Source organism: Molossus molossus, unplaced genomic scaffold (assembly GCF_014108415.1).
Source record: "Molossus molossus isolate mMolMol1 unplaced genomic scaffold, mMolMol1.p scaffold_m16_p_1, whole genome shotgun sequence".
NCBI lineage: Eukaryota > Metazoa > Chordata > Mammalia > Chiroptera > Molossidae > Molossus > Molossus molossus.
Window position 1 is genome coordinate 179,632,352 of NW_023425344.1, and position 26,235 is coordinate 179,658,586.

Below are 26,235 nucleotides of genomic sequence, written 5' to 3' on the forward strand. Positions count from 1 at the left end.
ACTTATGAATTATTTCTGGAATATTCCATTTAATATTTTTAGACCATGGTCGACCAAGATAAGTGAGACCGCAAAAAGCAAATCCACTGAATAGGGGCTACTGAACCTGTAACTGATGAAGAACCTAAACAAAAGGAAAGTTAGGCTCTTGGTGATATATATTTTTGTCACTAACTATAGTTTTTTCTTTTTTTCTCAATAGGAATGAACACATTGCTTAGTGCTCCCATTCAGACCCAGATGCAACAGAGAGAGGTATGAGTTAATGCAAGTGCTTTTGTATTTTAATTTTCCTTAACAGTTAAAACTTTTGAAAACTCAGAATTTAATGGTAATGGCAAGATTTAGGGGTTACCTACCTAAATGGACCCATAGACTGGAAAAACTTCCTACCCTTTAAGTTAACTATGGAAAGTTAAATTACTGCCAGTTTAAGTAACAGGGAAAATATATTAGTTGTATCAGGACTCCTCAAATTTTAATGGGCATAGGAATCATCTCAGGATTTTGTTAAAATATAGATTCTTATCCAGTAGATCTAGCATAGGCCCTGAGATTATATACTTATAACAATCTTCTGGGTGTTACTAGTGCACTGGTCTATAGACCATACTTTGAGTAACAATGAATTTGATCATATCCTAACAAATAAAATCACTGCACTATGATTCAAAGAGAACCCAACTCCCAAGAGTACAGTGTTCTGTGAATTAGCCATCATCCACTTAACCCTTTCTGAATCTTTTTTATTTAAAATCAGAATGACCTATCTAATACAGTAATTAGAATTTTTATTATATTTGCATTTGGTATTGTCAGTCCTTTTTATTTTTTAATCATTCTAATGGATGTATAATTAACCTTGAACTTTTAATTTGTCTGGAAACACTACAAGTATTCAAAGACTATAGAATAAATTTTAATAACATTACATACTACACACCACACAATTGATTCAAACAAAGCAATGTATCATGAAACCATCAGTGATAATTATTTATATAGTACATGTTATAAAATACCTTTTTTAAAGTTTTCATTTTATTTGATTTTTTAAATATTTTGCTTTCATTCTAGATTTCAATTACAGAACACAACCATGAAAAGAAACATTCAAATGACCAGACAGTCATCTTTTCAGATGAAAATCAGATGGACCTGACAGCAAGTCACACCGTGATGATTACCAAAGGCCTTTTAGATAATGCAAAAAGTGAAAAGTCCACCAAGATAGATACCACATCGTTTCTGGCTAACTTAAAGCTTCACACTGAGGATTCAAGAATGAAAAAAGAATTAAATTTTTCCATGGATCAAAATACTAATTCAGAAAAGAAAATAAATTTCAATAACTTCATAAAAAGATTGAAAACAGCGAAATTTAATGCTTTTTCTACAGGACCTGATAAAGAAAATTCTGAGCTGTCTCTTCATTCCAAAGAACCTGAGGCCTCTTCCGTACATCAAATGCATGTTTCCCTTAATGTAGATGAAAATAGCAGTAATATAACTAGAATCTTTCAAGAACAAGATGATGGGATGAATTTCACCCAGTGTCATACAGCCAATATTCAGAGTTTGGTTCCCACATCCAGTGAGGCCAGCTTAAGAGAATTCAAAAGTGATGATATTACAGTTTATGGCAATGACTTAATGGACTTGACAATAAACCACACTCTACAAATTTTACCCTCAGCAGATAATTTATCTGAAATAGAAAATAAAACTCAGACTGTCATGATGGATGTTACAACAGATTGTACAACTAAAGCTCCAGGAAAGAAGACATTCTTTGAGAATAAATCAAATGCTGCTTTTCCAGACTCTTCCTTAAACCCTAAAGGTGAAATACATATTACCAGAGGTCACGTTATGGGGACAGAAACTCACACAGTCACACAGACTTCTAATCAAGATGTCAGAACATTCGCCATGATCCCAGAATCTATATGTTCCAATCCAGCAATTCAAGATTATAAGACAGTTATGTATTCTAGTTGTAATGATGCCATGGAACTGACCAAGTGTTTTTCAAGTATGAAAGAGGAAAAAAATTTGCCAAAGCATGACCGTAATTGTGCCAAAATATATTATAATCCAGATCCCAACTCTCTTCTCATAGAGAAAACTATTTATTCAGGAGAGGATAGCATGGACATTACCAAGAGTCACACAGTTGCAATAGATAATCAGATTTTTAAAGAAGGTCAGACAAATGTACAGATAACAGCCATACCAATATCTGAAAAAGAAATGATGCTCCAAAATCACATAACTATGTCAAAAGATGAGGAAATGAATTTAAATTGTAGCTCAATTCCTCATATATCTAAGGGAAAATTACAACAGGATCAGGCAAATCCTGTTTCTGTTTCATTGACTGGCAAAAAGACTGTAATTTTTGCAGGTGAAGATGAGGATTTGACTAAATGTCACACAACTAATTTAGGAAGTCAAGCTGTTCTTGCATCTTATAATGTAGCATCAGAGGATGCCAGTAAATCTCACTCTGACAGCAAAAACCTTTTAGATGAATGGGAAAAAATGGCCAAAAGTCATAATGAACTATCCCGACAACCAAAAATAATATCTAAAAACATCCTAACTGACACCTGGGGCAAAGAAATAGATCAAGTTTTGAAGATTTCACCCTCTCTCCATAAAGTTTCTCCTCAGTCAGTTGATATTAACCAGGACAAAGCAACAAGCTATAATATAGTATGCTCTGGTGGAGATCTTAATAAACAAGTAGCACTGGGAAAGAATAGAAATACAGTTTTATGTGAGCAATCTTTGTTTTCCACCACAAAACTATTTTCATCAGAAGGACGATCTGCCATGGAAAATCATAATAATGCTGTTAACAGTCATATAGTAAAATCTGTACCAGGCCAGGATTCTAATCTGCCTGAGTCACTGAGAAAAAGTTCAAACAGTCTCACCCTTGACTGTACTCATGACAAGATAATTATTTGTTCAGAAAAGGAGCAAAATATGGATTTAACCAAGAGTCATACTGTTGTCATTGGATTTGGTCCTTCTGAAGTACAAGAACTTGATAAGACTAACTTAGAAAATACTAACAGCCAACTAATAAACAGACAGGTAGCTGTAAATGTTGGAAAATTTAATAAAACTCCTATAGAAAAAACTGGAGTGTTTATTTTTAATGATATGGATGTGTTGGAGGGCAGAAGTGTGCAGAAACCTAGATTTCTGAATGAATTGAAAGATGTCAAAATTTGTGGAAAGGAAAGTATTGACAGATTAAAAATTGATAGGACTGTTATATTTTCAGAGGGTGATGAGAATGATATGGATATCACCAAAAGTTATACATTGAAAATAAATCATAGACCTTTATTTGATAAACATGATTCCCATTTAGTGCCTTTGGCTGGAACTTCGAAAACTGTTTTGTATCCATGTGGGCTGGATGACATGGAGGTCACTAGAAGTCACACAACTGCCATAGAATGTGAAACTGTCTCACCAGATGAAGTAACTACCAGGCCTGTGGACAAAACTGTAATGTTTACAGATAATCACGATGAACTAGAAATGACAAAGTCCCACACTGTTTTCATTGACTACCAAGCGAAGGAAGGAACTGTGCCTCCAGACAGATCCGACTTTGAATTATCCAAAAGGAAAAGCCTAGGAAAACCAAAAGTGACTTCTCCTGACGAGGAGAGTGTTTTCTTTCCAGAGAATGGTGAAAGTAACCATTCAGCAGCAAAAGTCAACCAGCTAACACTATGTGGGGAACGGTCTAGTGGTCCTGTAGAAAAAGCTGTAGGATTTATAGCTCATGAGAACATGGAAGTGTCTACATCAACCATTTGGAAAAATAACAAAGATGTACAAAAGCCTGAATTTCTGAATGAACCTCTGTCAGGCAAAAGTCAAAGAAGGAAAAGCCTTAGACTAAAAAATGACAAGCCCATTGCATTTTCAAGTAATGATAAAAATGATGTAGACATCATCCAGAGTTGTACAGTGGAAATAAATAACAAAAGTGCCCTGGAAGACAGAAAAGACTCCTCTTTGGTGCCTTTGGCAGGAACTTCGAAAACTGTTTTGTATACATGTGGGCAGGATGACATGGAGGTCACTAGAAGTCACACAACTGCCATAGAATGTGAAACTGTCTCACCAGTTAAAATAACCACTAGACCTATGGAAAATACTGTGGTGTTTATAGATAATCACAGTGATCTGGAAGTCACCAAGTCCCATACGGCTTTCATTGATTGTCAAGCCACAGAGAAAATACTTCAAGAGTGCCCTAAATTAGCAGTAACAAAAAGAAAAACCTTGGGTGTTTCTTTTCCTAAGGATGGTAGTAGCTCTGTTCAAGAAATCTCTAAAAGACAAGCACAGGCTGTAGAAAACAAAATTGTTCTCCAAGCTGAGCCAAAACATCATGTGATACCCTATTCTAATACATTGTCTGGGGATCAAGGCAAGACAGAAATCATCACATTCCGTAGTACTGCTACAGATGAAAAGGTCATGGCAAAAGTTGTAGACCAGGCCTATACTTTGGAAAAAGCCAAACTTGAAAGCTGCCACTTAAATAGCACAGATAGAAATGTAGATTTTGCAAATAGTCATGCACCTGCTGTTTGTGGATCCAGTGATAATTATTCCTGTTTACCAAATGTTATTTCCTATTTTGATAATTTGGAAGGGAATGTCATGTCCTTATGTGATCAAGATGAGAAAGCCAGTGATTGCCCAGTGCAAAATGATCTTGCTTATGCAAACAGTTTAACCAGTGAATATTACTTGAAATCTGATGGACTGCCTCTCTCTGCTCCTTGTTCTTTGTTAGAGAAGGAAACAGTTATTCAAACTAATACCAAAGGACAGTCAGGTAACTGTGTCATAACAGTGCTCAAAGATCAAGACCTGATTAAGGAGCACCAAAATCTATTAACTAACCAAACTTTAGTATATGGTCAGGATTTGGGAAACGTGACCGAACTTGATTCAAAGCAAGTATCTTTTAAGCTTCCAGAGGATCAAATGGAAGACATTGTTCATAATGCAGAACACAGTTTAAAGCAGACCTTTGTTGATGATGTTTGTGTTGGTTCTCAGCCTCATCTCTCAACCCACTTACCTCCATTACCTCAACAAGGACAGAGTATTATTAATAAGGATAAAACAATATTGTCTAAAGCTGGAAGTAAGAGCTTAAATATTGTTATAAGAAATTCCTCTGTTCCCGCATTTGAAAACGAGTCCAAAATGCTCAATGAGAAACAGTTTACTGTAGCCTGTGAAAAAGAACTGAAGAAAAATATCCAAACAGCTAAATGTAAAATAGACACAGACTTTCACAGTAATTCAGACTTGACTAAGCAAGTTATCCAAACTCATGCCAATCCTAAAGAAGCATCAGAGCCTGTAATTGCATCTAATGCTGCAAGTTTTAGTAGCAAACCAAATCTGAATGGGAAAACTGAAGAATTTTTAGATTTCCAAGCTATTCATATACCACCTTTTCCGAAACAATTACTTGAATTAGTAAATAAGGCAGACAGTGATATGAGTATAGTGCAAGCTACAGAAATAAATAATATTAACACAGTGTCCAACAATGTTAAAGATGATAGAGATGAAGAAAATAAATTTTTTCATAACGGAGCTGAAACCAACTCTGTGCCATCAATGACAGTTGTAAAAGATAAAGTGAGGAGATGTTCTTTGGGAATATTTTTGCCCAGATTGCCAAACAAGAGAAATTGTAGTGTCACTGGTATTGATGACCTGAAGCAGATTCCATCAGATACAGCTGATTTAAACCACTTAGAAACTCCACCAGTCTCCAGTAAAGATTCGGGCATTGAATTTATTTCAGATAAACTGAACTTAAGTCCATCTCAGTATATAAATGAGGAAAATCTTCCTGTATATCCTGGTGAGATTAATTCCGCAGACTCTATTAGCATAGAAACTGAGGAAAAGGCTTTGATTGAGACACACCAAAAAGAGATTTCACCATCTGAAAATAAAATGAAAGAAACCTACAATAGCCAAAAAAGAACTTGGGTACCAGACGATGATGATATTCAGAATGAGAAAAAAGTCAGAAAAAGTGAGATTAAGTTTAGTGATACTGCACAAGATCAGCAGGTGAGCTCTGTCTTGAACTAAGGAATGTTTTGATTTTTAAAAATGTATGCGCAGTCTTGATTTTTAATTTTAGTCTTGGGTAATCATGAATTGCATATTTTCTATTATAGGCCTGAGGAAATATTTCTTTGTAGAATGTTAAGGAATTACTTGACTAACAGCTAGACTTAACAATTTGAAGTGACAAATAGTCACAAAAAATGAAATGGAAAGTAGTACAAAAATTAATGTTGAAATTGTATAATTCTGAATATTCTGTTACCTCTGGTGATTTCTCATGGTTTTGCATATGAAAATTTCTAGGCAGGATATAAGTAGTTTGAAAAGTTATCTTCAGTGTTATAAATATTTGGAGGGTAAAAAGTTTTTTTATTATGCAAAAGAAAAGCTGGACTGAATTTTCTTGGCTAATGAGGATATGGAGAAACTAAAAGTCCATTTCTTTTTTTTTTTTTTTTTTTTTCTTTTTTTTTTTTTTTTTTTTTTTTATCCTCACCCGAGGACATTTTTTCATTTTTTGTTCAGGTAGAGTGGGAGGGAGAAAGAGGAACAGAGAGAGAGAGAAACATCGATGTGAAAGGAACACATCGAGTGGCTGCCACCCGCACGACCGACCAGGGCCAGGGACAAACTGCAACCGAAGTACGCGCCCTTAGCGGGAACTGAACCCGGGTCTCTCAGGACCGCAGGCCGACGCTCCAACCGCTGAGCCAAACCAGCCAGGGCTAAAAGTCCATTTCTTTAGTGGATGGGAAAATGAGTAGGTCAAGCCCAATATCTCAAAGTGAAGTGAGATTTTGTATTTATGAACGAGGTTGTAGATGTTGTAGATATTAAAGTTGAGGGACACTGCCCTGGCCCATATGGCTCGGTTGGGCATCTTTCTGTGCACCAAAAGATTGCTGGTTCAGTTACTGGTCAGGGCACATGTCCAGGTTTCAAGCTCTATCCCTGGTAGGGTGTGTGCAGGCAGCAGTCAGTGTTCCGCTCTCATATCATATAGATGTTTCTCTCTCCCCCTCTCTCTTTCTCTCTCTCTAAAACAATTAATAAATCTTTAAAGTAAAGGGATACTGATTTGGATAATTTGGAAGAATAAAACCTGTCACTCAGAGTTTTATAAGTGGAAAAATAAAGATTAAAAGTATCAGACGTTTGCCTTGGCTGGTGTAACAGCTGGTTGGGCGTCGTCTGGGCTGCAAAAGGTTGCGGGTTGGATTCCCCGCCAAGGCACCTACCCAGATTGCAGGCTCAATCCCTCGGTAGGGGTTGGCAGGGGTCTTGCAGGAAGCAACCAGTCTCTCTCTCTCTCTCTCTCTCTCTCTCTCTCTCTCTCTCTCTCTCTCTCTCCTCCCTCCCTCCCCTCTACCCCCTCCCGCCCTCCCACTCTATCTAAAGATAAATGGAAAATATATCCTCTGGTGAAGATTAAAAAATAAATAAATAAAAATCAGTAATATATTTTTAAAGTATCAGAGGTTCATAGAAAACAAAGCTTAAGCCCTGGCCGGTTTGGCTCAGCGGTTAGAGCGTCGGCCTGCGGTCTGGAGAGACCCGGGTTCGGTTCCCGCTAAGGGCATGTACCTCGGTTGCAGTTTGTCCCCGGTCCTGGTTGGTCGTGCGGGTGGCAGCCACTCGATGTGTCCCTTTCACATCGATGTTTCTCTCTCTCTCTCTCTTCCTCTCTCTCCCTCCCACTCTGTCTGTGCAAAAAATGGAAAAAAATGTCCTCGGGTGAGGATAAATAAAGAAAACAAACTCTTAAGGAATACATAAGCTTAGAAGATGATTAACAGTTCTATAACATGAGGTGTTGAGGGAATGGTTTGTCTGTGAAGCTTTGAGAAAGTAGTATCAGTAATATAAAATGTATACCTGAATAGGTTCTATGAAAATTAGTACTGTTTTGTTCAATAAATATTTATTGAGTGTCTGCCATGTCCTAGGTACTATTTAGATTGCCAGGAATGCCTCAGTGGGAATTTATAGACAAAAATCTGCTCTCATGAAGCTTACATTCTAGCATTTAGATAAAGAATATAATGTCCTCAAAAATATATGTAAGTAGGTAGACGAAAATAACATTTAAGGCTGTAAAGTCAAATGATTAAAATGATAAAAAAAGCATCACATGACTTATTTGACTTCAACCAAAGGAGTTTTGGTTACCAAAACAAGAAAGTACTAAAGCCTGGAAATAAAGTTTCTTTTCTGTACTCTAGCCAGGGACACCATATACAGCCAATTTTCTCTTCTGGTTTTCTGCAGTGTGATAGCCCTGACCCTGGTGGCTAGTAGTTGAATAATTGGATAGGTCAACATTTGATAGCTCATAAGATCTGACTGTAACTTAGATAACATTTGAGAAATAATTTGCTTATACAGTGTAATGCACAAAGCTATCTCTATGTATTTTAAAATAAAATTACTTTTAACTCTAAAGGCTTCAGTTGCCTGTTATTTATTCTAATTCTTTGCTAAGGGATCTTCTAAGATTTATACATAAAATTTATGTTAGAAGTATTTCTGTTAGTGATCAACAAACATTTAATCACTATAAGTATTCCGTATTATAACTTTATCCTAATGATGTTCCTTAATTGATAATTTCAGATTTTTGATCACCATGTTGAAGGGGATATAGATAAAAATGCTAACAGTATATTGATAAAAAGCCTGGGCAGGACCCCATCTAGTTGCAGCAGTTCTCTGGATTCGATCAAGGCTGATGGAACCTCTCTGGACTTCAGCAGTAAGATAATCTTCATGAAAGCTAACTAATACAAGTCATCTGCTTACTTGACTAATAATAAATGTATTTCAGTTCAGGAGATGTTTGAAATTTGTTATAAATTTGGGGGTTATAAATAGTTGGTAAGTAAAATAATGTTTACTTTATATTTAATTCTTAGCTATTTTAATAAATAGAGAAGTGAAGTAACTACATGGAGTAGATCAATTTTTTTAAGAGGCTTATACTCAGTAGAGAAATATTGAATGGAGACTTAAAGTGTAATATACTTTGCTCTACAAATGACTGTCTTTCCAGCAAGATCCTAAAGGATAGCTTCAGGAGTATAAACCACACATAAACCTGAATGATAACTAAAATTAAGTTTACAATTTAATTTTGACTTGTTCATCACCTGAATTTACCTTACTTATAGCGTACCGTAATAGTCAAATGGAATCACAGTTTCTCACAGACACTATTTGTGAAGAGAGCTTGAAGGAGGTATGTTAAAGGATTTCCCATTTCTAATGTAATTAATTTCCTTATTTTGTTTTCTCTTTTTTTAATTTAAAAAAAATTACGAAATGTTTTAAATATATAGAAGATGAATTTTCTTTTCTCTGTTAAGAACCCAGCATGGCAGTAGAAATAATGATTAGAAGACTTAAGTTTTTTTTTGTTGTTGTTTTTTCCCCAATTCTACTGTTACTGAATAACCTTAAGAAATAAATTTTAGATAAAATCTATTCATGTACAGCCTACAGATATCTGTATAGTATTTTCACAAATATATGCAAAGTACAAATAAGGTGGTTATAATCAACGAGTTCACCTTGAATAGTCATGCAAACTTTTTTTTCTTTCCTCAGAAACTCAAAGATGGGAGAATAACAATAAAGGAATTCTTTATACTTCTTCAAGTCCACATTTTGATACAGAAACCCCGACAGAGCACTCTCCCAGCCAAAGTAAGTGCAATTTCTTGGCAAAATAGTTGCCTCGGTTAGAATATATTATACTTATTTACTAAACTGCATCAAAGCAAGCTTTTATTCAGGGGGAAAAAAAGAATCTAAGGACGTAAATTTTCCTGTAAAAGTTTTTCTATAATAGCTATAATTTGTGGTTAGCATAAAAATCAATATTATGCCTGGCTGGTGTGACTCAGTGGTTGAGCATTGACCCATGCACCAACAGGTTGCCAGTTCAATTTCCAATCAGGGCATATGCCCAGGTTGTGGGCCAAATCCCCAGTGGAGGGACATGCAGGAGGTGGCCAGTAGATGTTCTCTCTCATCAATGTTTCTATCTCTCTCTCCTTCTTCCTTCCTCTCTCTCTAAAATCAGTAGAGAAAAATATTTTTTTAAAAATGATATTTTATATTATGAATTTTCATAAGGTAAAATTTTATATTTCTCATTTCTTGTCATTTATTTTGTTTTTGATACTTTTTTCCTGAACATATGCTCTTTCCCACAATTATAAAAATCTAAGAATAGCAATTTTTTTGTTTTAAATATTTTTTTATTGATTTTAGAGAGAGAGGAAGGGAAAGAGAGAAAGAGCTAGAAACATCAATGAGAGAGAACATCGATTGACTGCCTCCCCCGTGCCTCCCAGTGGGGATCGGGCCCACAACTTGGGCATGTGCTCTGAGTGGGAATTGAACCGGCCACCTCTTGGTGCATGGGTCGATGCTCAGCCACTGAGCCACACCAACTGGGCTAAGAATAGCAGTTTTTAATAAACATTTTTCAAAATAAACATGTAAGATCACAGAATATTTGAATAATACAATCAACAAACTAAATCTAAAAGATTATTAGAAAAACATAATACTTTCATAGGAATATTTTATCTCTTAAGTCTGTTGAACATTTAAAAAAAACAATTATGCCCTTAGCCACAAAGAAAACATTAACAAATTTAAAAAATGGAGATTTTATGGACCATATCATCTGATCTTAATCCAATAAAATTAGAACTAATAAAAGGCCTAAGCATTCTTTAGGTTCTTAGAAATTAAGAAGCAGCACAGCAGGTTTGGCTTAGTGGATTGAGTATTGTCCCATGAACTGAGAGGTCCTGGTTGGATTCCTGGTCACAGTACATGCCCAGGTTGCGGGTTCATCCTTAGTGGTGGGTGTGCAGGAGGCAGCCAATCTATGTTTCTCTCTCACATTGATGTTTCTATCTCTCTCCCTTCCTCACTCTCTAACAAATCAATAAAAACATTTTTCCTTAAAAGGCAGGAGGATAGTTAATGCAGGTAAATGGTAAAGCTAATGAATTTTTAGGTGTTGATTTACTTAAAATATTGTATAGCCAATTTTTCCCCCCACCTTTGTTGAGTGACCAGTTGGTGCATGGGTTGAGGCATAGCCATTTTAAAATCACAGCCCTGCTGGTGTAGCTCACTGGTTGAGTGTTGACCCCGTGCACCAAGAGGTCACTGGTTCGATTCCCGGTTAGGGCACATGCCCAGGTTGTGGGGCTGATCCCTGGTGGGGCACATGCAGGAGGTGGCCAGTCAGTGTTCTCGCTCATCGATGTTTCTCTCTCTCTTTCTTTCCCTCTCTAAAATCAATAAATAAAAAATATTTTAACAATAAATAAATAAAATAACTTACAGCCCTGGCCCGTTTGGCTCAGTGGTTAGAGTGTCGGTCCACAGACCAATGAGTCGCTGGTTCAATTCCGGTCAAGGGCACGTATTTTAGTTGCAGTTTATCCCTGGCCCTAGTTGGGGTCATGCGGGAGGCAGCCAGTCAATGTGTCCCTCTCACGTTGATGTTTCTCTCTATCTCCCTCCCTCCCTCTCTCTCACTCTATCTGGAGATAAATGGAAGACTATCCTCGGGTGAGGATTTACAAATAAATAAATAACATCACAATTCCATGTAAGTGGAACATCTACAGTTTCCCTAAACATCTGTGGAAAATGGACTTTGATGTCAGAGACTTGAATTCAAATTCAAACTTATAACATTCCTGGGTGTAAGAATTTTAATAGAGTATTCAAATTTTTCTTTGTTGAACTTTAAAATATAGACATTCTGAAACTTGAAACAGTTCTTAAATATGGTTTGTTTTCAAAACACCAGTTTTGATGGACTGTTTTTTTTTCCAGTTTACTATAAACACTCAACCTACTCCAGAAGATCTGATGTTAAGTCAATATGTTTACCGACCCAAGATACAGATTTATAGAGAAGATTGTGAGGCTCTTCGCCAAAAGATTGAAGAGTATGAAAGTTTTCATTTTTCTGTGTTTGTTGGGTGGGTGAACAATCTGTGTGGTAAGGTTTTCATTAGAATAATACTGGCATAGAAAAAAGCTGATGGGCCCTGGCTGGTTTGGCTCAGCGATTAGAGCGTCGGCCTGCGGTCCAGAGAGACCTGGGTTCGGTTCCCGCTAAGGGCACGTACCTCGGTTGCAGTTTGTCCCCGGCCCTGGTTGGGTTGTGCGGGTGGCAACCACTCGATGTGTCCCTTTCACATCGATGTTTCTCTCTCTCTCCCCCTCCCACTGTATCTGAACAAAATATGGAAAAATGTCCTCGGGTGAGGATTAAAAAAAAAATGTATTAAAAAAAAAAAGAAAAAAGCTGATGGCATTAATTGGTGAGATAATACAGTATGCTTATAGAAAGAGTTTAGCTTTCAGATTGAAGTTCAATTCTGGCTATAACACTAACTAACATTATTTAAGTCATTTAACCTTTATTTCCACATCCATAAATTGGGGATGATAGCTACTCAGAAGGTAGATATGAACAGTAGAAAATTATGTATATAAAATGTTTTGATTCCATTTTTAACAAAATATGCCCTCAGTGAACAATTATTAAATTATGACATCATAAATTGATTGCAAAGCAACATCTTCAATAGAGAGATGTCACTTTATAGATTTATATATAGCACCTAAAAGCAAGAATGTCTTAGGGTTTGTAATTTAATCACATTTGCCTTTGATTTGCATGTATAAAAGAACATGGTTTTACCCAGACTGTAGCTTAGTGTTTTGGTATATATAGATACTGTGGATTAATTTACAAATTTGGTACAGTATATCTAGATTCCCACAGGTAGATTAGGACTTGCAACCCAAAATAATCTTTATATCATACTTATCTAGAGCTATCTGACTAAATCTGAACCAATCTAGCAGAAAAGTATGTAGTCTTAAAAACAGAGACTTAAGATACTGTCAAATTATTACAACAAATACATATATTGAGCACCTGCTATGTGTTAGGAACTGTTCTAAGTACTGGGGTTCTTCATTGAACAAGTCAGACAAGTTTCTTCATGTTGTTTAAATGAGTTGGGCATCTCATGATTTGTTTAAGAATGTTTTATTTTTAATGAAATACAATGAGTAGTCTGTTTAGATGTGCTCTACTATTTGATTTTACATTTTTATGCCTGTATATATCTTTAACTCTGATAGAAATTTATTTCTTCTGCTTATTAACAAGAGACTAATATATATCTTTGCTACTTTTATAAATGCTATTCTGTAAAGGTGAAATAGGACTTCGAACTGAATTGGGAACTTTTATTTAAAATAATTGTTACAACTTCACAAATATGCATTTACAGGCCATAAGGATTCTTTATTAGCATTGTGTTTTCATGTTGAAATAAGCTGATAACATTAAGAAGAGATATCTATTTGTGAGGGGTTTTTTTTTCCTTTCAAAACTTATCTTTATTGTTACGCGTATTACAGCTGTCCCTCCTTTTTTCCCCCTTGACCCACTCATCCCCACTCCCTCCCCACTTCCACCCCCATCAGGCCTTCCCCACACTATTGTCTGTGTCTATTGGTTATGCATATAAGTTATTTGGTTTTTCTCTTCCTGCCCCACCTCCCTCCTTCCCTTTGAGGTTCATCAGTCTAACAACCAATTTGTACTTCTTAATCCCTTCACCTTTTCACCCACACTCCCAACACCCCTCCCATCTGGCAACCACCAAAAAGTTCTCTGTATCTATGAGTCTGTTTCTGTTCTGCTTTCTCATTTTGTTTATAGATTCAATTGTTAATAGATATTTATAGATTCAATTGTTAATAGATATGTATTTACTGCCATTTTATTGTTCGTATTTTTGTTCTTCTCCTTCAAGAAGACCCTTCCACATTTCATATAATACTAGTTTGGTGGTGATGAACTCCTTTAGCTTTTTCTTATCTGGGAAACTCTTGATATGTCCATTGATTATAAATGATAGCTTTGCAGGATAGAGCAATCTTGGTTGTAGGTCGTTGCTTTTCATCACCTTGAATATCTCTTGCCACTTCTTTGTGGCCTGCAAAGTCTCTTTTGAGAAATCAGCTGACAGTCTTATGGAAGCTCGTTGTAGGTAACGGACTGCTTTTCTCTTGCTGCTTCTAAGATTCTCTCTTTGTGCCCTGGCTGGTTTGGTTCAGTAGTTAGAGCATTGGCCCATGGACCAAAGAGCCCAGGTTTGATTCCAGCAAGGGAACGTACCTCGGTTGCGGTTCCTCCCCAGCCTTGATCGGGGTCTTGCTGTCTCTCACATTGATGTTTCTCTCTCTCCCTCCCACTCTGTCTGAAGATACATGTAAAAATATCTTTGGTTGAGGATCAAAAAAAAAAGATTCTCTCTTTGTCGAAACTTTTGCATTCTGATGATGATATGTCTTTGTATGGACCTCTTCAGGTTCACCTTGTCTGGGACTCTCTGTGCTTCCTGGACTTGTATGTCTGTTTCCTTCACCAAGTTAGGGAAGTTTCCTGTATTCGTTTTTTTTTTTTTATCCTCACCCAAGGACTTTTATTTGCATGCATCTTCAGATAGAGCGGGAGGGAGAGAGGGAGGAAGAGAGAAAGAAACATTAATGTGAGAGAAACATATTGACTAGTTGTCACCCACACGACCCCAACCGAGGCTGGGGACAAACTACAACCGAGGTACGTGCCCTTAGCAGGAACCAAACCCAAGCCTCTCTGGTCCATGGGCCGACGCTCTAACCACTGAGCCAAACCGGCCAGGGCTGTCACATAGGTTTTCAATTAGATTTTTCAAATTGGTTTTCAATTTCTTGCTCTCTCTTCTCCTTTTGGCACCCCCATGATGTGAATGTTGGCACACTTGAAGTTGTCCCAGAGGCTCCTTACATTATCATCATTTTTTAAAATTTTTTTTCTTTCTGCTGTTCTAATTGGTTATGTTTTGCTTCCTTATATTCCAAATCAATGGTTTGCTTCTTGGGTTGCCTACTCTACTATTGAGTCCTGTAAATTACTTTTTTTTTAATTCTCACCTGAGGACATTTTTTCATTTTTTTGTTCAGATTGAGTGGGAGGGAGAGAGAGGAAGAGAGAGAGAGAAACATTGATGTGAAAGGGACACATCAAGTGGCTGCCATCCACATGACCCAAGCAGGGCCGGGGACAAACTGCAACCGAGATACATGTTTTGAATTCTTAGTGGGAACCAAACCCGTGTCTCTTGGGACCGCAGGCTGATACTCTAACCGCTGAGCCAAACCGGCCAGGGCTGTAAATTACTTTTTATTTCAATTAGCGCATCCTTCATTTCTGTCTGGTCCTTTTCTATGCTCTTGAGGTCCTCACTAAATTCCTTGAAGTTCTTATGAAGTTCCCTGAAATTCTCACTAAGTTCATTGAGCATCCTTATAACCAGTGTTTTGATTTCTGTATCTGTTAGATTGCTTATCTCCATTTCCTTTAGTTCTTTTCCTGAAGTTTTGTTCTGTTCTTTCATTTGGCACATGTTTCTTTGTCTCCTCATTTTGGTTGCCTCTTTTGTGTTTGTTTCTATGTATTAATTAAATAGAGTTGTTATGTCTCCTAGGCTTCTTAGAGTGGCCTATTGTAGTAGGTGTCCTGTAGGGTCCAGTGGCACAGCCTCCCTGGTCACCCCAGTCAGGCCCTTGAGGTGCACCCCTCATGTGAACTTTGCACCCTTCTGTTGTAATTGAGTCTTGATTGCTGTTGGCACATCAGTGGGAGGGATTTACTCTGGCTGATCAGCTGCAAGGACTGGCTGTGCCCACTGACCTCTGACTACCTTGGATGATCAGCTGTGTAGGGGCCCACCACACAGAGCAAGGCTTACTTCTGCAGGGCTCTGGTGCCCACTGAGGCCACTCCTTGAGTATGTCACTTGTGGAGGTTGTTAGGTGATGGTGCTTCCATGTGGTCTGTGGCTGTCCACTGGGTGTGCTGGCTCTGGGGTAAGGTCAGCCACTGCCTGTGTTCTACCCAGAGGTACTAGGCATAAGCTACAAAGCTATCTGCCAATGACTGCTTCTTGTGCTGGGCTTGGAGGTGCCCAGGAAAAGCCAAGTTGTGAACTAAGGCTGGGTTCTTCTAGTGTGGGGCCCGGGGCCATTTAGCTAGAGGTATGGGGCTCCCTGAGGCCAGATGCTGCTTATTTGAGAGAATTTAGGAAACTCTGAAGCAGGAGCCAAAACAGGCCAATCCTATGGTAAAGCCACTGGAAACAGCTTGGGTGGGCCCAAAAGTTGGGTGGGGCAGGGCCTCAGGGAATAACTGTGGTGGGGCAAACAGTGTGAGCCCCGTTGCTGGAGTCCCAGATATAGTGCCTATCTGCAGGCCTCTTGGGGGAAGGGCTCACCAAAGGAACAATGGCCTACACCAATGTCTGTCCTGGAGAAAGCTGCCTCTCCAGCCCTTACCCCTATGCCGAACAACTCAATTCTTCCCCTAATGTCTGTGTTGGGCGAGCCCCTTAAGAAGAACTACCTGGAACTCCAACAGCCACCATCTCCTCATCCTCAATTCCTGCTGGATTTTACAGCCATAGTTATGGGGACTTCTCTTCCTGGCACTGGAACCCTGAGCTGGGGGTCCTGGTATGGGACAGGGACCTCTCACTCCTCAGGAAGGACCTTCAGAGCTGAGGTATCTGTGTTGATTTTTATCCACCACACGGATGTGGGACAACCTGTCTGTGCCTCAAACCCGCCTACCAATCTCGTGGCTGCTTCTTCAATTTCATAGATGTAGGACTTCCATTCAATTCTGAAGGATGTTTCTTCTATAGTTCAGTTGTCATTTTGATGCGGAGGCGAGTACCGTGTTTACCTACGCCACCATCTTGACTATAAGTCGTGAGAAGTTGTTTTTTTTTGGTATATGCCCCTAGTGGGAACTGAACCCAGGACTCTCTGGTCCACAGGCCAATGCTCCAACTGCTGAGCCAAGTGGCCAAGGCTGTGAGAAGTTTTTTGATTCATAACATTTTTTAACTGTTGAAAAATAATAAGGCTGGTCACTGTTCTTGAATGAATTCCCCTCTTTTTATGTAGAAAAGGGAGTAGGAAGAATTAAGTAGGCCTGTAGATCAGCGTTGATTCATTTAAGTTGACTTCTGAACCCTGTACTAATGAACTTTTTTATATTTTAGATTAAAGCTTTCTGCACTGAATCAAGATAAACTGTTGACTCATGTAAATAGGAACCTATGGGAAAAAATGAGACATTGCTCTGATGAGGAGGTACTTTTGTCTCGTTTTCTGAATGGGAATCATTATAGACATTTTGAACAATTCTTATTATGAAATAGGTGACTATTACTTGGTAATTAATGATAAGTTCCTTAATTTACTTCTCAGATGTAGTATGTTACCAAGGTTTTAATTATACATGAGTAGTTATAATGTATAATTTTTTCAAACCTGAATTTATCAATTTAATATATGAAATGGAGTTGAGGTTTATTTAGAGTTCTCTCCTTGTTTATTTTTCACTTAGATTTAGATGAGGAAAAGATTTAATTAAATAAATAATTAAGTAACTCATTTAATGTGTCCTAATATATTAAAAGAGTTTTATTAAGTAAGGGCCTGTCATTTTTAAATTTCTAATAAAAGCAGGAATCAAAATTAAAATATTTGGTTGTGCTTTTAAACTATTCAGTGGAATTAAATTTGTAAATGAGAAGTGCCCTTTAGGTATCAGAGTTTAGAATGGGCAAAGCTTAGCATGTATCATCTGAACCAGTCTACTCAGATCATTTGCCTTTTCTAACTTACAGCTGAAGGCTTTTGGAATTTACCTGAACAAAATAAAATCACATTTTACAAAGATGACTAAAATCTTCACTCACCAAGGAAAAATAGCTCTCTACAGCAAGCTGGTGCAGTCAGCTCAGGTAATTTGATACAGTTAATAGCACAGAAGGAAAGATCTATTAAAATTACTTTGTGATGGTTGTGGAATATGAAGACTGTTTCTTAGACATATGAATGAGACTTGGGCAAAAACTTAGAATTGGTCATGAGGGGGAGGGTTCAATTTATTAAAAGTGGCAAATCTTAGAATCTTAAGTAATTTTTTTTCTTTTTATTGAATTTATTGGGGTGACACTGGTTAACAGATTTATACAGGTTTCAGATACACTTTTGCACAACACATCATCTGTACACAGTATTGTGTTCACAACCCCTTGAGTAATTCTAAAATGTATTTACTAGTATGGGCCTATTTCTTATCTCAAATTTGTTATCCATTATACATATTGAAATAAAACAATATAGGATTCTGATCTTTCATTGCTAAGGCCTATACTATTGTATTATCTTTCACATAGTTCATACCTAGCTGTGTAAGTTTGTGTATGTGTTTAAAGTAGCATTTCCCAAAATGTCCTTTAAGAAAGGTTCTGTATTTAAAAACGTTTTATTAGCAAATAAATCTGGGAAATGTTATATGCAGTATTACCCTTTCAGAGAAATATAGCAGTTACCATATTAATGTATACAGTTAAAAACCTTTTTTAAGAAGTCTAAAAAGAAAAAAAATGCTATGATTTGTTAGACCAGTGTTTCCCATATTGATTTGACCGTAGGATATTTTTAATGAATTCTTTTTTTGAAACAATATTTAAATCGAGACTGGAAACTTTGACCTTCATTTTAAGATCTGTCTGTTCATGATTTAGAGCAATTATGTCAGCTATTTAAAACATGATAATGTTATAATGTTTTATTTGGAACTTTAACTTGACAATTTCTAATACTGTGTGTTTAGAATGAGAGGGAGAAACTCCAAATAAGAATAGATGAGATGGACAACATACTTTTGAAGATTGCTAACTGTCTCACTGAGGTGGAAATGGGTAAAGTATTTTGAATATTTTTTCAAAAGAAAACTTAATTTTATCTAAATGCTTTCTTTCATACAGATTGCTGGTAACACTATGCTGATGCCTTATATTTGTAGCTCAAGACATGAAATTAGAGTAAATTAAAACTCCTTTACTATGGTCCTCCATAACACTATCAACAACAGATGCCCAAGATAATAAGTCTCTTTGGAAAGCTCTTCATAATCTAGATCATAATCAGTTTTTTGTTGGGTTTTTTGTTTGTTTGTTTGTTTTAAATATGTTTTTATTGATTTTTTGGAGAGAGAGGAACATGGATGTGAGAGAGACACATCAACCGGTTGCCTTCTGCATGACCCCGACCAGGGCTGGGGACCAAACCGTAATCAAGGTATGAACCCTTAACTGGAATTGAACCCAGAACCGTTTGGTCCGCGGGCCGACACTCTAACTGCTGAGCCAAACCAGCCAAGGCAGTGTTCTGTTTTTTAAATAGATGAACTTATCTAAAAATGAACCCTTCACCCTGGCCAGTGTGGCTCAGTAGGTTGGGCATTGTCCAGTACCCCATAGGGTTACCAGTTCAATTCTAGTTCAAGGCACATGCCCTGTTGTGGGCTCGTTGGGGAGGTGGCTGATCAATGTTTCGCTCTCACACATCATTGTTTCTCCCTCTCTTCCTTCCTCTTTCTCTAAAAATCAATAATGTTTTTTAAAGAAAATAAAAATGAACCTTTCAGTTTGACATGTCTTAATCCCAACTTGTTTAGTATTGTTATCCTGAAACTACTTTCTCAGAGACCACAAAATTCCACATAATCATCAAATTTGGTAACTCTCACTCCTTAGCTATCTTGACCCATTTAAGCATTTGTGAATGTGATTATTATTTTCTTCTTGAATCTTGCATCTCCTTGACTGATATTGCACTACCCTGACCCTATTCTGTTGTCCTGGTTGTTTCTTTTAGCTCTTCTGTTGGCCTCTCTCTAATTGACCCCTATGTAGGGATTTAGATTTTATCATCTACTCATTTCTGTATTCTCTCTCTTTAATGCTTTCATCTGCCTTAACAATTCTGTTTATATGAATGATTTCCAAATTCAGGTAAATTCATCAAGCCTTTGTTGAGCACCTTCTGCATGCCAGATACTATGTTTGCATCAGAAAAAAATCTACGTAAGAAACAGATTTTGCTGTTAGTAGCTTATAATCATTTTGGGTGAGGGCATCTTTAGCCTCTCTGTCTTGAGTTCCAGACTCAACTTTTCTAGCTTCCTGCTGAAACTCTGCAAACATGTCCTTGAGCATCATAAACTTTGTGTGAATAAATGGAATTTATCCTTTTCCCATTTCCAAAATAAATCTGAAAACATGTTTTTCCTTTAATGTTTCTTGTCTTTATTGATGGCATCACCTTATTTATTTATTTATTTATTTATTTATTTATTTTCTTAATCCTCACCCGAGGACATTTTTCCATTTTTTGTTCAGATAGAGTGGGAGGAAGGGAGAGAGAGAGAGAGAGAGAGAGAGAGAGAGAAACATTGATGTGAGAGAGACACATTGAGTGGCTGCTACCTGCACGATCCAACCAGGGCCAGGGACAAACTGCAACCGAGATACATGCCCTTAGTGGGAACCGAACCCAGGTCTCTCTGGACTGTAGGCCAACGCTCTAACCTCTGAGCCAAACCGGCCAGGGCATCACCATTTTTATATATTGTAAAAAATTCAAAACTTTTATTGTCTTCGAGCCTCTTATCAAGTTCTGTCATATCTGCTTCTTCAACATTTCTTGTATTCTTTCCCATTTCCATCAAGGCTATCATTAATTCTGAAATGTGCTATTTGAAGCCTTCCAACTTGAAAAATTTTACACTTTTCATTCTATCTCCTTCCAGTCCAACCTGCATATTGCTGCCAGAATACTAATTATGGACAGTTTGTATTTAATATGAAATAAAGTCCAAGCTCCTGAGCTTGACATACAACATTTTCTACAGTCATTTTTAGATCTTTTTCTTTCTTGCATGATTTACTGAATTACTCCTTTACACATTCAAAATTCCAACCAAATCTTGTCATTTCTCTGCAGTCCTGCCACTCTGTCTTTGTTAATACATTTTTCTGTTTTTTACCAGAAGTGGTCTCTATCTCCCTTGAGCGTCTGTGGCAATTTTGTTAGTATTTCTAATAGTACCTATCACATCTACTTGTAATTATAGTAACTTTTGTATAGTTTATCTTCCTAGCTAAATTGTGAATTTCATGGGAACAAAGATTAGCTTTTATTTTTTTCCATATGCTTCAAAATTTTTTTTTATTTTATCCTCACCCGAGGACATTTTTGCATTTATCTTCAGATAGAGCAGGAGGGAGAGAGGGGGGGAGAAGCAGAAGAAGAGACAGAGAGAGAAAGATCAATATGCGAGAGGCTCATCGACTGGTTGCCTCCCACATGACCCCAACCAGGGCCAGGGACAAACTGCAACCAAGGTACATGCCCTTAGTGGGAACTGAACCCAGGACTCTCCAGTCTAACTGCTAAACCAAACCGGCAGGGCTCAAAATTCTTAAAACTATGATTTTCACAGAATAAATGTCTATTACATGTTTTCTACATTGAATTGATAAATATATGAATTTTATAATCTTAGACTGCCCCACCCCTTTGTTCATTATCTTACTTTCTTCTAAATGGGGTGCGGGGGAGAGCCACTAGGCCTGAACTTCTTTTTTACTTTATTTATGTTTAAATTTTATTTTATTTTTTTGTTAGTCCTCACTCGAGGACATTTTTTCCATTGATGTGTGGAGAGTGGAAGCAGAGGGAGAGAAATAGAAACATCAGTGTGAGAGAGACACATTGATTGGTTGCCTCCTGCATGCACCTCAGTTGGGGCCGGGGATCAAACCTTAAACCCAGGTCGATGCCCCTGACCAGGAAACAAACCCATGACCCTTTGGTGTGTGGGCCGGTGCACCAACCACTGAGCAACACTGGCCAGGGCTTAATTTTTTTTGTTTTGTTTTGTTTTGTTTTTGTGGTACGTGCCCCTAGCGGAATCTAGCAGGAACCGAACCTGGGACTCGCTGGTCCACAGGCTGACGCTCAACCGCTGAGCCAAACTGGCTAGGGCTTAATTTTTTTTTTTTAAGACAGAGAGAAAGAGAGAAACAGCAATTTGTTGTTCCACTTATTTATGCATTCATTGGTTGCATCTTGTATGTGCTATTACCAGGGATCAAACCCACAAACTTGGAATATCAGGATAACACTCTAACCAACTGAGCTACCTGGCCAGGGCAGGCCTGAATTTCTAAACTTCCTGCTACCAAACAAACCAAACTTCGATAGATCGAACCCACAACCCAGTTATGTGCCTGGCCCAGGAATCAAACCAGCAACCTTTCGGTGCACAGGACAACACTCAACAAACTGATCCACTCTGGCCAGGCTCCTCTTTTTTTTTTTTATCCTCACCTGAGGATATTTTTTCATTTTTTGTTCAGGTAGAGTGGGAGGGAGGGAGGGGGAGAGAGAGAGAGAGAAAATTCGACGTGAAAGGGACACATCGAGTGGCTGCCACCCATGCGACCAACCAGGGCCAGGGACAAACTGCAACCCTTATCAGGAACAGAACCCAGTTCACTCGGGACTGCAGGCCAATGCTTTCACCGCTGAGCAAAACCATCCAGGGCCTATTTCTTTCTTGTTCCTTCATTATTCCTTGAGCAAATATACTGAATACCTAGTAAGTGTCATAAATAGTGCTCAGTGCTAAGAATACTATGGTAATTAAAAACAAAAACTCTGGCCCTGGATGGTTTGGCTCAGCAGTTGGAGTATCAGCCCATGGACTGAAGAGCTAAGGGTTCGGTTACGGTCAGGGGCACGTACCTCAGTTGCGGTTCAGTCCCCAGCCCTGTCCCTGGTCAGGGTAGTGCAGAAGGCAACCAATCGATTTATCTCTCTCACATTGATGTTTCTTTCTCTTTCTCCCCCTCCCTCCCACTCTATCTAAAGATAAATGGAGCCCTGGCCGGTTTGGCTCAGCGGTTGGAACGTCGGCCTGCGGTACAGAGAGACCCGGGTTCGGTTCCCGCTAAGGGCACGTACTTCGGTTGCAGTTTGTCCCCGGCCCTGGTTGGTCGTGCGGGTGGCAGCCACTCGATGTGTCCCTTCACGTCGATGTTTCTCTCTCTCTCTCTCTTCCTCTCTCTCCCTCCCGCTCTATCTGAACAAAAAAAAAAAAAGGAAAAATGTCCTCAGGCGAGGATAAAAATAAAATAAAATAAAGATAAATGGAAAAATATCCTTGAGTGAGAATTTAACAATGACAACAACAACAAAAAAACCTCTGTACCCTGTGGAGTTTTTAGTCTAGATGAGAATGTAAGAATTAAAGAAATAATGTTATAGTAAGTGCTATGGAAGAGAGGTTACATGTGCTGTAAGGTCCTGAAACAGAATTCCGACCTAGTTGAGTCAGGAGAGACTTCCCTCTGAGGAAGTGACATTTAATGTATGAAGAATGATGAGTTAAAATGAGAATGGGAGGGAAAGCACACTATTCAATATGAATAACACATGCAGAAGCCCTTCTGTGGGAAAGAATGTACCAAGTACAGGGGTCTGAAATAAGACCAACATGGCTAGAATAGAGAGAACAAAAGGGAACATTGTCTGAGACAAAGCTGGAGATGTCACTAGGGGCCAGGCCAAAGAGGGCCTCTTAATGATTTCTGACTTTTTTTTTATCCTCACCAGAGGACATTTTTCCATTTTTTGTTCAGATAGAGTGGGAGGGAGAGAGAGAGATAGAGAGAGAGAAACATCGACATGAAATGGACACATCGAGTGTCTGCCTCCTCCCACATGGCCCTGACCTAACTGGGGCTGGGGACAAACTGCAACCAAGGTACGTGCCCTTAGTGGGAACCAAACCCTGGTCTCTCTGGACCACAGGCTGACGCTCTAACCGCTGAGCCAAACTGGCCAGGGCAGGAGTTATGACCTTTTTTTTTTTTTTTATCCTTACCCGAGGACATTTTTCCACTTTTTGTTCAGACAGAGCGGGAGGGAGAGAGAAGACGACAGAGAGAGAGAGAAACATTGATGTGAAAGGGACACATCGAGTGGCTGCCACCCGCACGACCAACCAGGGCCGGGGGACAAACTGCAACCGAGGTACATGCCCTTAGCGGGAACCAAACCCTGGTCTCTCTGGACCGCAGGCCGACACTCTAACCGCTGAGCCAAACTGGCCATGGCAGGAGTTCTGACTTTTTTAAAAATAGTGAACAGGCATTTGAAGGTTGTTAAGCACTGTCTACAGTGTAGAGATAGGATTTGAATAGATCAGTAATAAATGTAAGTAGTTCAGTAGTTATTGAATTGGTATGGTGAAGAAAGAACAGTACACCCTGGCGGGATAGCTCAGTTGGTTAGAGCATTGTCCCTCTACACCAAGGTTGTGGGTTTGATTCCCAGTCAGAGCACATACAAGAATCAACCAATGAATGCATAAACAAATGGGACAACAAATAGATCTTTCTCTCTCAAATCAATAAACAAAAAACATTTTTTTAAAAGGACAGTAGTGCCCTGGCCAGTTTGGCTCAGCGGTTAAAGCATTGGCCTGCGGTCCGGAGAGACCCGGGTTCGGTTCCCGCTAAGGGCATGTACCTCGGTTGCAGTTTGTCCCCGGCCCCGGTTGGTCGTGCGGGTGGCAGCCACTCGATGTATCCCTTTCACATCGATGTTTCTCTCTCTCTCTCTGTTCCTCTCTCTCCCTCCCACTCTACCTGAACAAAAAATGGAAAAATGTCCTCGGGTGAGGATAAAAAATAAATAAAAAAATAAAAGGACAGTAGCTTAGCTAGGCCAGTGTGGCTCAGTGGATTGAGCATCGTCCCCATGGACTGAGTGGTCCCGGTTTGATTCCCGGTCAGGGCACATGCCCAGTTTACAGGCTCAATCCCCAGTTGGGGTTATGCAGGAGGCAGCCGATCAATGTTTCTTTCTCACATTGACATTTCTCTCTCTCTCCCTTCCTGTCTGAAAAAAAAATCAATAAAATATATTAAAAAAAATAAAAGACAGTAGCTTACATTAAGGGAAGCTGGTGATGGTGAAGAAAAAAAATTTAAAAATGTTTTTGAATCTAAACTTGGTTTGGGTTGGGGTTGAGAGTGTGGTTTTAAGGATGATTCCAAGGGTTTGGGTTTTTTTTGTTTTTTATTGACACTACTACTGGACGACTCTAAGGTTTTAGAAACAAAGTAAATAAAAAAACGTTAAATGTGTGTGCATTCAGTATCTATTCTTGCTTAGTCCATAGGCTTGCCTAATGATAACTTTGATTATGAAAATTTGTATAAACAATTTCCAACTCAGAATGGCCCTTGAAAATCTGCTATTAGAGATCACTGTGATATGGCTCAAAGTTCAGTTGTCTGCTACTAGAAGCACGTTTTTTTATGAAATTATAATTATGTCACAGTGCTTTATTGGCAAGGAAAGGTGGGAGAAAGAGCATCTCTTCTTTTTGTGTCCAGTTTTTAAATTATTTTTGACTTGGTTATTTTAATGCACATTGTCTACTTTAGAAATAAAGAATTTGGGGGATGAAGAGAAAGATATTCCTATGGAAGAATGGGATTCTGAAATGAGAGCTGCAGAAAAAGGTAACTGAATTAATCAAGGAGATAAATGGGGGGGAACTTTTGTTCTGAGTTTATTTCGGTGAGATTAATTGAGCTAGAATTTGTAATAAACAGGTGATTTTTGTAACATTTCAGTGTGTTTATTCTGATAGATTTGTTTTTACTTTTCTTTTCAAAGAACTGGAACAGCTGAAAACTGACGAAGAAAAGCTTCAAAGGTCAGCCTTCAATTTGAGTGTTAGAAAATATGCTAAACTTCAAAAGGTTAAATGACTTCCTACCCCCAGAAACAGACAAGACTGAGGACAAGATTATTGACTAAGACTGATTCAGGGTTTTGACCTTAACCCCTGGGTTGACAATATTTTCTAAGCACTATTGTTTACAGGGAATTACTCCAAGGCAGTATTTCTCCAGCTTGAATAATATCAGGATCCTTTTTTTTTTTTCTTGGTACCTGCCCCTAGCGTGAACCAAACCTGGGACTCTCTGATCCACAGGCCAACACTCCAACCACTGAGCCAAACCAGCTAGGGCTCAGGATCCCTTTTTT

General features: G+C 38.3%; 1 protein-coding gene across 8 annotated transcripts in view; it reads left to right on the forward strand.

Moving 5' to 3' along the window:
• The window catches only part of KNL1 (kinetochore scaffold 1), an 86,676-nt gene that overhangs the window by 50,992 nt on the left and 9,449 nt on the right, over nucleotides 1-26,235 (forward strand). For 7 of the 8 annotated variants that reach the window (XR_004959330.1, XM_036260029.1, XM_036260066.1 and 4 more), the window contains 11 exons: nucleotides 203-255; nucleotides 1,078-6,144; nucleotides 8,758-8,896; nucleotides 9,312-9,379; nucleotides 9,748-9,846; nucleotides 12,010-12,125; nucleotides 17,310-17,400; nucleotides 17,940-18,056; nucleotides 18,935-19,022; nucleotides 25,626-25,703; nucleotides 25,861-25,900. Coding sequence is in view for 6 of the 8 variants with exons in the window: in XM_036260029.1 (XP_036115922.1) it covers nucleotides 203-255; nucleotides 1,078-6,144; nucleotides 8,758-8,896; nucleotides 9,312-9,379; nucleotides 9,748-9,846; nucleotides 12,010-12,125; nucleotides 17,310-17,400; nucleotides 17,940-18,056; nucleotides 18,935-19,022; nucleotides 25,626-25,703; nucleotides 25,861-25,900 (5,956 nt within the window). In the remaining 2 variants the exon portion in view is untranslated. The remainder of the gene's footprint in view (nucleotides 1-202; nucleotides 256-1,077; nucleotides 6,145-8,757; nucleotides 8,897-9,311; nucleotides 9,380-9,747; nucleotides 9,847-12,009; nucleotides 12,126-17,309; nucleotides 17,401-17,939; nucleotides 18,057-18,934; nucleotides 19,023-25,625; nucleotides 25,704-25,860; nucleotides 25,901-26,235) is intronic. The other variant, XR_004959335.1, reaches the window with a different exon arrangement.